Source organism: Trichogramma pretiosum, unplaced genomic scaffold, assembly GCF_000599845.2.
Source record: "Trichogramma pretiosum strain Unisexual culture from Peru unplaced genomic scaffold, Tpre_2.0 scaffold4, whole genome shotgun sequence".
Lineage (NCBI taxonomy): Eukaryota > Metazoa > Arthropoda > Insecta > Hymenoptera > Trichogrammatidae > Trichogramma > Trichogramma pretiosum.
This window is the reverse complement of record NW_019641688.1, coordinates 1,740,904-1,755,737: the sequence shown is the minus strand read 5'-3', so window position 1 is coordinate 1,755,737 and position 14,834 is coordinate 1,740,904. Positions and strand designations below refer to the sequence as shown.

At 48.5% G+C, this 14,834-nt stretch overlaps 1 protein-coding gene across 4 annotated transcripts; it reads right to left on the bottom strand.

The window, feature by feature from the left end:
- Window positions 1-121: 121 nt before the first annotated feature.
- Window positions 122-13,286, bottom strand: LOC106656199. Of its 4 annotated transcripts, XM_014376947.2 has the most exons (8): window positions 12,686-13,286; window positions 10,594-10,880; window positions 3,473-5,571; window positions 2,691-2,863; window positions 2,157-2,400; window positions 1,820-2,083; window positions 1,518-1,739; window positions 122-1,448 (listed from the first exon to the last, which is right to left on the bottom strand). In XM_014376947.2, the coding sequence occupies exons 3-8, from the start codon at window positions 5,249-5,251 to the stop codon at window positions 972-974; spliced, it is 3,159 nt and encodes a 1,052-aa protein (XP_014232433.1). In that variant the 5' UTR covers window positions 5,252-5,571; window positions 10,594-10,880; window positions 12,686-13,286; the 3' UTR covers window positions 122-971. The 4 variants fall into 4 exon arrangements, with proteins under 4 accessions (XP_014232433.1, XP_014232430.1, XP_014232434.1 ...); XM_014376944.2 differs by lacking the exon at window positions 10,594-10,880; XM_014376948.2 differs by lacking the exon at window positions 10,594-10,880 and having other exon boundaries at window positions 2,703-2,863; window positions 12,686-13,285.
- Between the last annotated feature and the right edge of the window lie 1,548 nt (window positions 13,287-14,834).

Here is a 14,834-nt window from a genome sequence, read left to right as displayed (position 1 = left end):
ACTTTCATCGTAGTAGATTTGTATATAATGTCCCCGAGTGGATCAAAACACTCGGTCCTAGTCTGTTTTTTTTTTGTTTTGTTGTCTTGTTTATTAGACTCTGTTACAAATCATCACTGCATTAGTTTGTTTTTTGTTTTATTTTAGAAGATTTACATATTGTTCGAATCATTTGTCAGTTTGCTATTTACAAGTATATAATGATCTTTATACGTAAAGCTACACTTTTACGCTCTTTGCAAAATTGATAATTAATTACGAAATACTGATTTCTTTTTTCTTCAAGAAAATTAACGCCTCTTTTGTCGAATTTCGACACTAAATTTTCAAGTTGTATCGTATACAACAAATTTCGTGTATAAATTAATGAACACAAACAATGTATAATAACATAAAAAAGTTTAGTCTACGAGTGCGGTGGTTTATAAACTCCACCGGTATTACAATTTTCAATGTGTACTTCATTTTTTTTTGTTCAATTTTCTTTTTCTCCATTTTTTTTTTGTTCAAATAAATTCAAGTGTCTCAAAAATTCCCAGGTCACAATGCCGCTATACTTTAAAGTTTGTATACATTTTGCAGTAAGTACAAATTCAATGAACTTCTTTTTTTCAGTAGTTTTGGAAGACTTGAAAATATTATTAGTTCATTTTGCTGAAGGGCGTTTCAACACGCGACCTTCTTCGCGTTACGACAATATTATTCGAGAGAGAGAAACGAAAAATTGCTTCACGAATTTTTCTCACGCGCTCGCGTATATAGAAAAATAAACGGTAAACATAGTTGCCATACATTTGATCGCGAGCTCGTTATGGTCGAGCAGCGCATAATAAGTATCGCCCGCATTTATTAAGTACATCGAGTTCAGGTATAAAGATCAGCACAAATAATGCCACTCGCAATTAAAACTTGAAGATCCCGCGAAAAGCTGGTATATGATAATAATAATGATGAGTGTATACGCCAGGCGCTTAAGCGACGCAATTGTCGCTGCTGTAGGTGTAGCTCTGTCGCTCCTTCTCGCACTCGACCGGGCCGCTGCCCCAGATCTTGCGGTTCTTCGTGTAGGGTATGATGCTCATGAGCATGCCGCTGACGATGATCCAGCCGCCGGCCATGACGAAGCTGAGATCCCACCTGCCGGTCATGTCGAAGATCCAGCCGGCCAGCGGTGGTCCCAGAAGATTGCCGATACCCTGGCAGAGCAGACTGAGGCCGTAGGCCGTGGTGAAGCGCTCGAGGGGGATGATCTCCACGAGGATCACCGGGGTGAAGCTGAAGTTGCTGGCGAAGAACAGGCCGAAGCAGCACGAGGTGACGATCAGGGCGTAATGATTGTGGGTGAAGACCGGCATGAGGATGGTGGAGATGCCGCAGGCGATCAGGCAGCACGTGTACGTCTTGGTGACGTTCATCCAGGGCTGGTCGCCTGCCCAGCCGAGTCCGATCTGAACGTGATAATTAATTAATTAAGCTTTAATGCTTCTTTTACAATTGGGGGCTATTTCAATACTTGCCATGCCAATGGTATTGGTGATGCCGATGTAGCTGAGTAGATTGGCGGCCTTGGACTCGGGATAGCCCTGCCTGGTCAAGTGTTCGGCGAGGTAGAAATAAGGCACGATGAACCAGGTGAAGAGCAGTATTGTCGATAACGAGAGCAGGAGGAAGTGCAGCTCTGAGAACATCGAAAAGTCCATCATGCCCTTGAGCAGATCGACCAGTTCGCTGTACCACTTCTGCGAAGAGAAGAGAATAATGGGTTCAGTTCGTTTTTCATCAAATAGATAAATGGTTTATATGTTAGTTCTTTAATTACCTCCTCGTTCTCGATGGCCAAGGTCGTCATGCTGTTGCGATAGATGTTGGGACAGCTGCTGGCCCTGAGCCGGTACTTGTGCAGATTGAGCACGGCGCCGCGATACATGACCGAGTTACGGTGCACCCTGATGTCCTTGAAGTAGTGCGTGTTGGTGCTGAATTGACGTCGCAGCCAGGGTAGAGAGTCCGTGCGCACGACGCCGTTGCCGCAGCCGGGTACGTGATGCCTCGACGTCGACTTGGCTCGCTCGGCCTCGGCGATCTGTATCACACGAGCAGCCACGAAATTTGTATCATAGCGTCGCCAGTTTTATTTTTATCATTGTGATACTTACGGCTTGAGCGACTTCCTTGGCCAATAAAGGATTCATCTCTTCCAAGTCTTTCCTTGACATTCTACGCGTGGCTAGGACCTTGGACGACGCGTGAATCGAGCCGGCTCTCGATTGAGTCGCAGTTGGTGGTGCTGCTGGTACTGCTGTTGTGGGTGTCTGTGGCTGTGTCTGTGTCTGCGACTGTGGCTGCTGTGGTTGCTGTTGCTGCTGCTGCTGCTTGGTCTTATCCCTTGCTTTTTTCAGCCTAGAGAAACGATTACGAATGAGTTTAATACAAAATTGCTCTGCCGTGTCTAAGGTTGTTGCATGCGTGTTAACGTCAAACCAATACTTTTCAGAAAAAGAATTATAAAGTTAAACAAGTAAAACAGGGTGAATAAATAGAGTTAATAAAATCCAAATCAAAGAAAATACAAAACTGCTACTGTATTAAGGTCGAGGAATGGAAAAGTATCGATTGGATAAAATGTTATAAGCTCGAAAGCGGAAAAAGTAAAGAAAAGAGGGTGCCTAGCTTGCACACGTTAATCGGACCAGTGCTGTAACCTCATGGACATGGTGACGCCGCTCTTGTTGTCCTCGACGTTGGGCCCGTCCAGCTTCTTGTCCGACGAGCTCCGGCAGAGCAGCAGGCTCGGATAGTTCTCCAGTATGACGTTGTAGAGGCGCGAGTTGGACGACAAGGACTCCAAAACTTCCATCGGCACCTGCATAATCATAAATTAATCAAGTCGCGTGTAATAATACCGCATCGCGTATGATAGACAAGGTAATTATCCGATGGACGCGAGCTTGATGGATGTGTGTGCGCCACTTTTAGCCTTGCGATTATCGCTTCGATATTTAGGCGCGCGCGCGAGCTTGAGCTATTACGAGCTCGCACACATTATAATAATGCGGTAAATACACACACACACATTCACATCGTTTGGATAATAGATCCGCGTGTCGGTGCAGCTGACGACGCCAACTTATCGCGTTATTTTCGTTTATACCGCAGTGTTGTAGTATAAGCACTAGTACGGCGCGCGCGATAGGGGCACGAGCTTGCAAGCTCGCCCCCCAAGGTTAAGGTCGCGACCAGACACAAAACTGCTGCAGCGATATTCTTCGCGGTCTCTCTCGCTTTCTCTCGCGCGCGGCGCGGTGCTCCGAGAGCTTAGAAAATCGATAGCGCAGAAGGTTCATTCAGCTAATTGCCGTTGCGCTGCAGCTGCGTTTCAAAGGTATAAGTAGCATAAAGCTCGTTACTATAAACATCGTTTTCCGCGTATACTCGACCTACATCGTAGCACGAGATCGCGTTGCGTACGTACCTTCTCGCTCTGCTTCACGAAAGTCGGCAGATTGACGACGCTCCTGAAGGCCGCCGGATTGCCGCCACCAGTGATCCTCGCCTCGGTGCTCGTCCTCAGGTTCTGCAGCAGATACTCGGGCGCCTGTCCGCTCTTCATCAGCCGGCGCAGCTCGTCCACGCCGGGGAAGTCCTCGGCGGGATCGCAGGGACTGGCCCGGCTGCGATCGGCAATCTCGCTGCCGCCGTCTCGGCCCTTCCGCGGCGACGACTGCAGCTGGTGCTGCTGCCTCTGCTCCTGCACCCACCACTCGGGGTCGCGCATCACCGTGCCACAGACGATCATGTTGAAGAAGGTGCCCGCGAGGAGGAGCACGCAGCCGCGCCAGCCGTACTCCTCGATGAAGAACGTGGTCATGGGGGCGTAAACGAATGTACCGATACCAGTGCCGCAAGCACCCAAGCCCACGGCCAGGGTGCGCTTCTTGTCGAACCAGAAGGCGATGCTCACGACCGCGGTGACGTAGCACAGTCCCAGACCCAGGCCCGCGATCACGCCGAAGGTCATGTACATGACGACGATGGAGCGCGCGTACGAGCTCAGGACGAAGCCGGTGCCGGCGATGAGGCCCCCGCAGATGGTCATGCGACGACAGCCGTAGCGATCGACGAGGGCCGACATCACCGGGCCGGATAAAAGGGGCACGGCCATGAAGAGCGAGCCGATCCACGCCGTGGTGGACTTGCTCGCCTCGAACTCGTGTAAAAATTCGATGTAGAGCAGGCCGAAGCTGAAGGAGACGCCGTCGGCGATCATGGAGATGACGAGGGAGGAGAGCACGACGATCCAGCCCCAGCCGCCGTCGGGGATACGGGGCTTCTTCTTCTTGCCACCCTTGCCGCCGTCGGCTCTCGACACCTCGTCGTCCTCCTCTTCGTCGTAGACCTCGAGCATGGTGCTGGAGCCGTCGATCGAGTCCTTCTCGAAACTCGCCAGTCGGCTCTTCTCCAGCCTCTCCAGGTCGGTGGCGGCCCTCGAGTCCGCGGACTCGGAGTACTGGCGCTTCAGCAGTATGCCCTGCTGCGGTGAGCTTTGCTGCACCGGCCTATTGTCCAAATTCAAGTCTAATTTACGATTGACGTTCCGATTGGTCGTCGTCGGGCTGGTCAAAGTTTCTTCGCTGATGGACGAGCGTCGCCTCTTATTGAGCTCGAACTCCTGCTCGGAGCCCGGGCTCGAGGTCGTCAGCGACAGATCCGCGTCCTGGGAGAAGGACTCGAGGCTCTTGTCGATGGTGAGGCCAGGGGTCGAGGGCACCGCGCGCTCGTCCGCGATACTGCTCAAGTTCTCCGTGTTGTCGTCGTCCTCCTCGTCCTCGTCGTCCCTGCCGATGCCCGAGCTCTCCGACGGCGTCTCCATTAGTTTCTTCGCTTGCTGTTGCTGTACTTGCTGCTGTGGTCTGTTGTTGTCCTCCGGCGAGCTGGGTAATACGGTCGGGCTGCCGTTCTGCCAGCCGACCAAGGGCGCCGGGCCCTTTTTCTCGACCCCAACGGGGACGGCGGACTCATCGTAATCGGCGTAAGCCGTGTCCTTGGAGTAATCTACGAATCTCTGGTAGTTACTGTTGTCCTTTTTGGCGTAGATGCCCTCCTTCTTCTTAGGTGGCGACTGCACCGATTGCTGCTGCTGCTGCTCGCTACTCGCCGCCGACTGCAGGTTATTATTGTTCGAGGCGGCTTTGTTCAGAGCCTGGCGTTCGGTCACGCTGTCGCGCAAAAAGTTCCGATTTCTGTCAGCCATGACTCAGCTCCGACTTCCTCCTATACACGCGGTATTAATTTCCAGAAGAGGGGGGGAAGGGAAGCTGCGCGCAAGCTTTGCCAAGTGCTCGTCTTCTAAATGTACGTATTGCTGGTGGACGACTGACTCCAGCGTCGGGGCCAGCCCTTCAGCCCTTGAATCTCGCCGGGTGAATCGCCGCTCGGTCGACCCTCACCTACCATAAGGACCGAGTTGGGTGGATACTCGCGGAGTCGAAGTTTCTTGCTCTTGCGCAACAGGCACGACGTCGTCTGTCGTCGCTCACTCTTCAACATGCAAGCCGAGGACACTGCCGAGGTCTGCAATGAAAAATGTTCGTACGTTAATATCGATGCGCATCGCTTCATATGAAAAACTCGATGAATTTACATATAGCCTTATATCGTGCGTGCAAAAAAAGCTTAATATTTTTCTCGTAAAATGTTATTGTCAAAAAAAAACGAGTCACTCGTAGCCGTGGCTGCGGGAGGTCGACTCGGTACTTACCCTCGACCCTCGAGTTATGAGCTTCGCTGCAAAGGCCATTGCTGCATTATGCAAGCCGCACGTTTATCCAAAAAAGTACATTACTTGGCGATACAATGCCTGCGCGCAGCATTGGCCTTTTGCAAACGAGTCCTTTGGCGATATACGTGACAGAGGAATGGAAAAATAAAATGTGCTACTCACCCATTATTGCGTGTGCAGTTATACAAGTCTACGAGTAGGTACATAAATGTTGTTTTATAATTATAATGCGCTCGCAATCACATAGTGTATAAGTACATGACGTTCGTCGTGTGTGTTGAAGTCGGGTGCGTGTAATATTACACGGTGATCGACGAGAGTGGGTGTAGAAAAGTGCGTGCGTCAATCGACAGGTACGTGAGCATATTTTTATTTTATATTAAAACAGTGCAAACAAAATCGTGCTGGGCATGGTAGTGGTGCATTCGAAATACTCAAGATCAAATCGCTAATGCTAAATAGAGTCAAGTAACATGAAGCGAAAAAAAAGATTATAGAAAGTAAGATGTAGTAAATTGATCAAAAATACATATAGAAATATAGTTGTATTATGTACAAAGAGTATGAAAAATGTTAAAAAATTATATAGCTGAAAATAAATCAGATAATAGAGAGAAAAGAAAAGAAATTAAAACACTGCAAACAGAAAAAATCGAGATCAGTGCAAAATTATATGGTGAAAATAAAATAAAATACGATAGTTCTAGATCTACGAAGCTTGTAATTTCTAGTTTCTAATAGTAGCAGAGTGTCGTTATGTTTTTTTTTGTATTAAGTGTAGCAATATAGAAGAATAAATCGGTAAAAGCACATTCAGTTAGTTGGAGTTAATGTTAAATATAATCAAACATTTTTTTGCAAGCTCTGTATAGGCAAATCATGCGTCGAACGTGGCAAACGTTGCACGTGAGTTAAAACGAGTTGCTCGACCCGCATAGAGTAACTGCCTGAGCTAATTCTAAAATTCACAGGTACAGGCCGCGATAGGCTGATTTCGCAATTGTTTGCATGCCGCAGGCTCGGAACTGAGGATCGCTTTAGAGTTGCCTGCACGAACGACACGTGTCCTCGAGCGCGTTAAAAAAAAACTTAAACTAAATATACAGTTGATGGTAGCCGATTATTGAATTAAAAAGCTGCAAAGGACTATGTTTTTCGGAGGTAATTATTGAGATTATATTTTGGAGGCGATCGTTTTGATGATTACCAATAAGTGTAGCATGTTAACGACATATTAATTGAATAGCAAACGCATGTAACGGGTTTACGGTGCTGTGCGATGGGGCGCGACGTAATACGTACGGTACGCGGTGTGCCTTCGAGCTCGCGAGCTTGCGGGGCTGTGCTCTGGAAAATCGGGTCAGTGGTTCATCGATCGACTTCCTTGCGCTCGCCGTACGTCGAGCTATGACGTCAACGGTCCTCGCTCGTGACGTTGCCTCGCGCGCACATACATAACACACGGAGCTATGTATCGCGTCGTCGTGTGTATAGCTGCTGCAAACTCGGTAGTGGCGGCGGCGGCCGAGTGCAATTGTGGGTGGTGCAGCAGCAGCCAGTCGCCGCCGCCGCCACCGCCTCATCGAGTCTACGTCTACATAGAGAAAGAGCAAAAGAGAGGACGAAGAAAGAAGCAACGAAACTCTGTGTGCTGTGCAACATGAATGGAGCAAGGTTGAGACGACGACGACGACGACTACAAGAGCAGAAAAGCTCGAAGATGCGAAGTTCGCCTGGCCTCGCGATTGCCATCGTGCCAGCACGAGCTTATATACATGGCAGCCACCCCCGTGCCCGGTACCGTCGTGCGTCGCTCGCGCCTTAAATTCCTATCGCGTCGAGCGAGCTGTCGTGTCAAGGTTTCGTTCGGGCTAGCACAGCTCTCTCTCTCTCTCTCGCGCGGACCGCCCTCGACACCTTGCCATCTCGCACTGTAGCAGCGTATCGCGCGGATATATCGCGCTAATCGATCCGACGTAAGCGACAATGCGCCATCGCTTCGTCCTTAATTCGTTTTTGACAGCGCGTTACACGCGATATGGCTAAAAATTATTCGTACGGTACAAATTTTGTAGCGAAGGGTCGCGATTGCCCTGAGGCAGAAAGTGAAAGAGTCAAATCAGGCCATCGCACCCTCCGACCACACATTCGTTTCGTATATAACGTATAGATTCGCGGACTCGCCTCGGCCTCGGTTACTTCTATACCTACGTCACGGGCTTTCTCTCTCTCTCTCTCTCTATATCCAGCACTGTCTCTCGGTAACCCGCGCGTACAACGTACTCCAGAGCGAGCTTACGGAATGACGTAGGCGGCGACGACGGAGGCGGTATATGTGTGTGTGTGCATGCCCAAGGGACGCGGGGGATACTGGAGCGCTGCATCGCAGGCCGAGAGATAAATAATGAGCGCCTCTGCGCGTCTCGATTCGTGCAGTTCGGCTCCCAAGTATATACGTATTATGGTATAGTATTAGTTGCCCAAGAAGTACTACGCGCGTACATCGATCATGTTACACACGTACACAGACGTAGGTACTATACCTACAGAGGTAAGGTAACAGCTGTATTGGTCGTTGCCGTGGCGACACGGCCCTATTATACGATTGCCCGCGCGGTCGATTTTTCCCCATTCGAATGGGTACGACGTGAGCACAGGACGTGAACCGCTCCGTACCGTAGTAGTATAAGCTCTATTATATCCAGCGAGACAAGAGCTAATTGCTCTAAGGCTATACCTATTCGGTCTCGGCTCTCGCGTTTGTGTGTGGATATAATTGCACGAATCACACTCGCCGAAAGCTCGTCGCAGCCTTTGTCCGTCTCGCTTACTCCCGTTGTACAAGAGGATATACGATATGTCTCGTGGACTAGCTTCGAGTCCAGATGCGTGTTTGTCGTTCTTGAGAATATTGCAGCTTTGCTTCGAGCAGACTAGTTCGTTCAACGCAAATATAAGATACGTCGAGTGTTGTTTCGCGCGATAACGCGCTGTATATCTATAATGAGAAACGCATCGGGAAATAATTTGGCATCGACGATGACGCGCGCGCACGTATGTATCTACCTGCACACACACACACACACACACGCACACATACAGCAATTCTCGAGTTGACTCGAGCCTCGCCGCGTTCGCGACTCGACTGGCATTTGGATGTCAAGGCTGTATATAGTAAGTCGATTACGAACCGACCACGTACGTTGACTGCTCGCGCGATTAAGCGACTTTCGTTATATTATTACAGTAATATTATTTTTCTCTTCTACGCACTTTCACGTTGAGCTCGAACTAGTGAGAAAAAATAAGAAGAAAATATAGGCGAAAAAAAAGTCAATATCAATGTAGAGAGCGAGAGACGCATATAGAACCACGAGTGTGCGTATGTAGTATAATGTTGCAGAGGTTGGCTTTCGCGTTATAACGTATAATAAATCTATCGAGCTGTTGCTTGCTTTTTCGCGCGCCTCCTCGAGTACATTATTATATGCGTGCATGTATATGAAACGAAAACAGGCGGCTCCGTGTGACTCGGTGGCGCCTTGACGAGCTCAGGATTGTGATTTATTGTAAGCTCTTTTTCTTATCGCGTCTCGCACGACTCTCCATCGTCGTACGTGTTCGCGCGAGGGAGCTTTTTTTTCAATCGAGCCCAGATCGAGAGAGATGAAAGACGCGCGACGTAATCATTAAAAAAAAAATCATAAATTCACCAGTCCTTGTTGCGTGTGCGTATGGTGGAGTGGTAAAAGTCAATATTAGTCAGACTCGCGAGGCCTAGATCAGCGCGATTTCGCCCACTAATTTAAGTCAGAGAAAAGGGTGAAACGAAGGAAGTACGCACGAGCGATGAAATACGAGGAGAGAGAGCAAAGCCGATCACAGCTAGGCGATGCCAGTGCAGCGGGCAATCATATACGCGTGTACGCCCCATTACCGCACAAAGGTCAGAAAAATAAATATGACTCGAGCCGCGAGCTTGCGAAAATTGCGGTTCAAAGGCGATTATAGGTGTATTAAAATTACGTAAAGATCGTCGAAAGTTGGCTCGAAGGCGACGTTCCAATATGTTTTGGACGCGTCGTCGCGACACACGGGCACTCGATATAATAATAATGAACGTATAAATATATGTAGCAGTGCAGATACGATCGTACATGCATAGTCGAGTATCGCGGCGCGACGAATTAATGAAACGCGTCTACACATTTATAAATATACAGGCAGCTATACGTATCGAATCGCCCGACTGGCCGAGTAATCGTGATGATTTTCGCTCGATGATGCGCGCGCGCGCGGCTATCTGATCGCTACGTTATCGCGCGCGCGAATTTCAAAAAAGTTCAACTGGCGCCCGAGTGATACCCGCACAAACACGCACACACAATAAACGCTCAACTCGAGTAGTCGCGATTAAATATTGCGTAAGGAATTGTTGAATCGCTACTCTTTTGTAGTTCCAATCGAAGTCAACAATTGCCGATTATATACATGTGCTGCTACTCGTCACCTGCGTGTACAATGTACGCAGCGGTCCGATCGATAAACAACTGACACGGGGCCACGGGGCTAGGCTATGAGGCCTAAAGTAGAGTCGAATCGGGCCAATCGAGCGTGTGATACAAGTTCGCACGGCGCGATGAAAGAAAGCAGATTTAGCGGATTAAAGCTCGCCGTCACACAGCCTACACATACGATACACGCAGAACAATTTTGAGACGAGAAAAGCTCCCTGCACCGGGCGTACACCGCACAAGCAAATCGGCAACCGTTTTTCCCGATATAGCTCGAATATAAACTTGATATTGGCAGACCTCTTCATTTCGCCTCTCTCGTATCTCGTGTGCGTGTTATATCCAAAAATATCCCCAACTGAGAGCCGACGATAGAGTGCAGAGTAGAGCAGTAGAGTAGTGTGTCCAGAAAAATTTGCAGCAGAGACGACGGCGAGAACTTGAGAGTCGAGAGAGATCAGACTCGCTGCTGTTGGTGCGTCGGTCTGCTCGGCTGCGGCTGCTGCTGCTCTATTGCCATCGCTTCTGGTTCACTTATACTTTCTGGCTGCATATCGCATGTATAGCGGTTCTCTCTCTCTCTCTGTCTGTGTTTAAGTGTGCGAGCAAGTATATGTGTAAAATAATGTATCGATGCAGGTAATACACGCACACATGCATTTGTCAAATTGTGCTTGTGAGAGCTCTTAGTAGTAGAGGGCAAGGACGGCGCGCGCCGCGCTAACATATAATGTACACGTGCTCTCTCTTTCTCTCTCTCTCTCTCTCTCTTTCGTTCTCAGCTTCGCAGCAGCAGAAACAGCAACATTATAAGCGGTGTGCAGTCTTGGATGGCTTTATCAATACAGTCAAACACACACACATCACACAATATGCTGGCTAATGAGAATATATTTTAGTGGCTTTTAACTAACTGTAAGTACAGCTATATAAATATTTCTGCAATGCCTGATGCCTCGTTCATATAGCCGCATTACATTATGCGAGTGCGTCGAGAATGAGAGCGTGCGATTTCGAGGTAGTGCGTTCCGTGGCCAGAGGCTAATTATCGCATCGTCAACGACGAGCGACGAACGACGATGACGCACTCCGATTTCCGTCGACATTTTAGCTGCGCAGCCGATCGCGAGTACGAGCAATTATTGTCATGGTTCACGAGACGCGATCAAGCGTTACGAGAAAATCGTTAAAAAATTCGATCGGTGACGCGACGAGATCGCGAGCTCGGCGATGATCGATTCAACGAGTTTTATTATAAGTTCTGAATCTCGAGAGCCAAGTCTCGAGATTTGTGCGGTCAGTGGCTGGCTCGTTGCACACAGCCTCGCTCGAGCGTAGAGTTTCGATACGTAGCCACAGCTGAGCATGTATCACAAGCTGCGAGAGGAAAAAAAAAAATTCCACACGATCTGGTAAATCAAGAATTCGGATCTTATTACTAGAAGCTCGAGGGCCACCGCCGTTACCGCAAATACGCGCGCTCCGCATTCGGATAGTACGTATACGAGACATCGTACGAGTGATCATCGAGTACTGCAGGGACGAAGACAGAGAAACATTTTTTCATCGACTCTGCTGTTTTAGTTTGAATAAAAAAAGAAAAAAAGTGTAAGCGTAAGCGCGCGGGTGACTCTCGCGACAAAGCTGAGTCTGCAAAATAAAAGGGCAGTGACGGAACAAAGCGGCACATATAGCTGTATAAAGTAGTAGCAGTAGCAGTAGCAGTAGCAGCAGCAGCAGCACGTGGCTGTCCGCACGCGTATATATATGTACAATATGTAATCATCGGCGCAGCAATGTCATAAGCGATACGTAATCTCCGCTTATAAATCTCGTGCGTGTGAAAATACTTATTGGCAGTATAGGCGCCAGTCGTCGTCGCTATTATACATTACTGTTGTCAGATATGTAATTATTATACCAGACGTATTAGAAGCTAGGAAGCGTTACGCGTGTGTATAATTGCGTTATTGTGCTTCAATATTTGCTGCTACTATTGCTGCTGCTGCTGTCACTGCTGCTGTACCGAAGTGCGAGTGCGCGGACGATGCGTGTCTGTGTATATCTGTCTGTCGGTGCGTATGCGTGTGTGTGTGTGTGTGCGTCGAGTCAAGAGCGCGGCCCCATATAAACGACGCCGGCAAGGCGAGCCAACGTCCAATCGATATTTCCGATGTACTCGCGCGTTTCACCCAGCTCGATTCGAGAGCTAGCGCACACGCGTAAAAAGTCGGATTCCCGACGAAAGCTCGGTGCCATAAAGCATGCGAATTTTGTTGCATCGTATACGCACTATGATCCTTTCTTTACACACATGTGGAGCATGCACGTGAAAAGCAAGCGTGGTCGTCACACAATAATATTACGTACAGATGTGGATTAAAGAGCTTACCGTGGAGCAATGCCTTGACACTGTGGTGTCGGAGGGGTGCGCGCACGAGGAGGGGGGCCTCGATACAGCTCGAGCTGCTGCTACTTTTGCATGTGCAAAGAACTGCCGGACGACAATTGCAGCACGACGAGGAGAATTTTCGTATTATTGTTATGCTGCACTTGTTCGAGTCGACCTGGACAGCTCTTGAGGGCGGCGATGATGTTCTTATTCTTTTTTTTTTGCTTCCGGACGCTGCAATGACAATCAGCTGTTGCTGGGCGTGTGCTGTGTTCCCCAAGCTCAAAGTTCTATCTCTGTATACAACTAAACTGCCGAGTCAAGCTGTCTCTCTCTCTGTGTGCTTTTTTCGTCTTCGTAGTCGCAAGCACTCGCACGCGGGGGGGGAAAACCGTGTGTGACGTACGTTTGTTGTGTATATCTCTGTTCCGTGTATATATTCTGATACAGACCAACTTAGCTGCTGCTACCGTTTGCGCGCTGCAAAAATTTTGCTCTTTCTCTCTCTCTCCCGCTCGCTATGTCGCTCGCGTCAGCCGCTCTCGCTTACAGTCGGGGCGAAACTGCGCCCGAGTGTGCGCCGCGACGAAACGAGCCTCTCTGCGTGCTCGCCTCGCTCTCGTGTGTATATAGTAGACAACGCGAGGCTGTATAGTCACCTAACGCGCGCATACTACTACTCTTTGTTTGTCTGTGTGTGCGTACGAGTGTGTGCGCGCGAGCATAGAGAGGCTCGCATTCTCGTCGTGTGCGCGCGCGTTTGCTGCTTCTATGTGTGCCAGTACCAGTACTTCTTCTCTGCGTGCGTGTATATAATACTTGTGCGTTTGCGTGCGAATGTTGAACGAAATTGTGCTGTATATATACCGACTGGTGTCGGTGGTGATGGGAGGGGGAAGAGACATAAAGCGCAGCTATGCTATATCCACAGCAGCAGAAGCAGTCCACGCGACACACGGCCAATCACACCTGATACATCCACCTATTATATTTAAGCTTGCGTATATGAGTACAACTTGCAGCTTCTTAAAATTAATTTTAAAAGTTCAAAGCTTCAACAAATTTATAAACGGTTTGCCTCTACGGCAAATGTCAATTGTATTGGTCATTCCGATAGCCGGCTGTACACAGGGGATCGCGAAAGCTCGCAAGCTCGACTGCGACGAGTGATCTTTTATGTTTCGTTTTAAACTCAGAAGCAAAGACGTACCTTAATTCTATATCTTATATCATAGGACTTAGGTACTTTTTAGCTTCTGGGTTTAAAACGATACCTTTTTGTGCTGAGTCGATACTCACGATTCACGCCAGTTCGTTCTTCCGAGCTCATTTGAAGCTGAGACCCGAGATGTGGCTCGTATTATAAGAAGGAAAACTTATATGCCAGAGCCGTATTTTCACGCGCCTGTGACAGACGTAATCAGTTTGGAGGCAGCATCAACATCATCACCATCATCATCACGTTGTCACGAAGAGAAAGAGAGATAGAGACGAAAGACACCGAGGGAAAATCGCTATTCGCGACGATAGATTTATTAGGGCCTAAACTTTTCCATCAGCGATGCCGCTCCATTTTGTCGGCTGATTTACTGCCTATATGCCACGATGTAGTACGCGCCAGCATTCACGATGCTACGAATCGTAATTTGACGTCGACTTTGCTGCATTATATAGCCTCGTCATTGCGAATCTCAAGTTCTCATACGTCTTTTGCCGGCGCATAGCTTCTTTTTCGTCAATACACTTCATACAGAACTAGACTTCGATACCTTTGTTCGGCGATCGCGTATACGCATACAAACATCGAAACGAGACACTATTTTTCCAATCGCCCTCGTATACATTATATTCGTGAGCCGATCCTATACAATAGACCGCATCGAGGGCCGCGCGACGGTGTCGAATAAATAAACGTCCGTGTCGCGCACGAGAGTAGAGAATGAGAAAAAAAATTCCATGACAAATGCGTGCGCGACAAATTGTCGTTTCCACTCTTTATTTATTTTGCTTTTACGTTGTATCTGAGTTCCATAGGTGTGCATGTGTATAGCTTTCTGTTGCTGCTGCTGCTGCTGCTGCGCCTATGTGCTCGTGTTTCAATTTTTGCTGCAATATAGTTATTTCGGTCGAAAAAGTATATAGTAACGTC

Excerpts from the sequence above, each read along its gene's own strand:
- LOC106656199 (XM_014376947.2), bottom strand. The coding sequence starts at position 5,251 with ATGGCTGACAGAAATCGGAACTTTTTGCGCGACAGCGTGACCGAACGC. Across the intron at positions 2,084-2,156 it reads CCAAGGAAGTCGCTCAAGCC|ATCGCCGAGGCCGAGCGAGC; the intron begins GTAAGTATCACA and ends CGTGTGATACAG. Across the intron at positions 1,449-1,517 it reads TCACCAATACCATTGGCATG|ATCGGACTCGGCTGGGCAGG; the intron begins GCAAGTATTGAA and ends TATCACGTTCAG.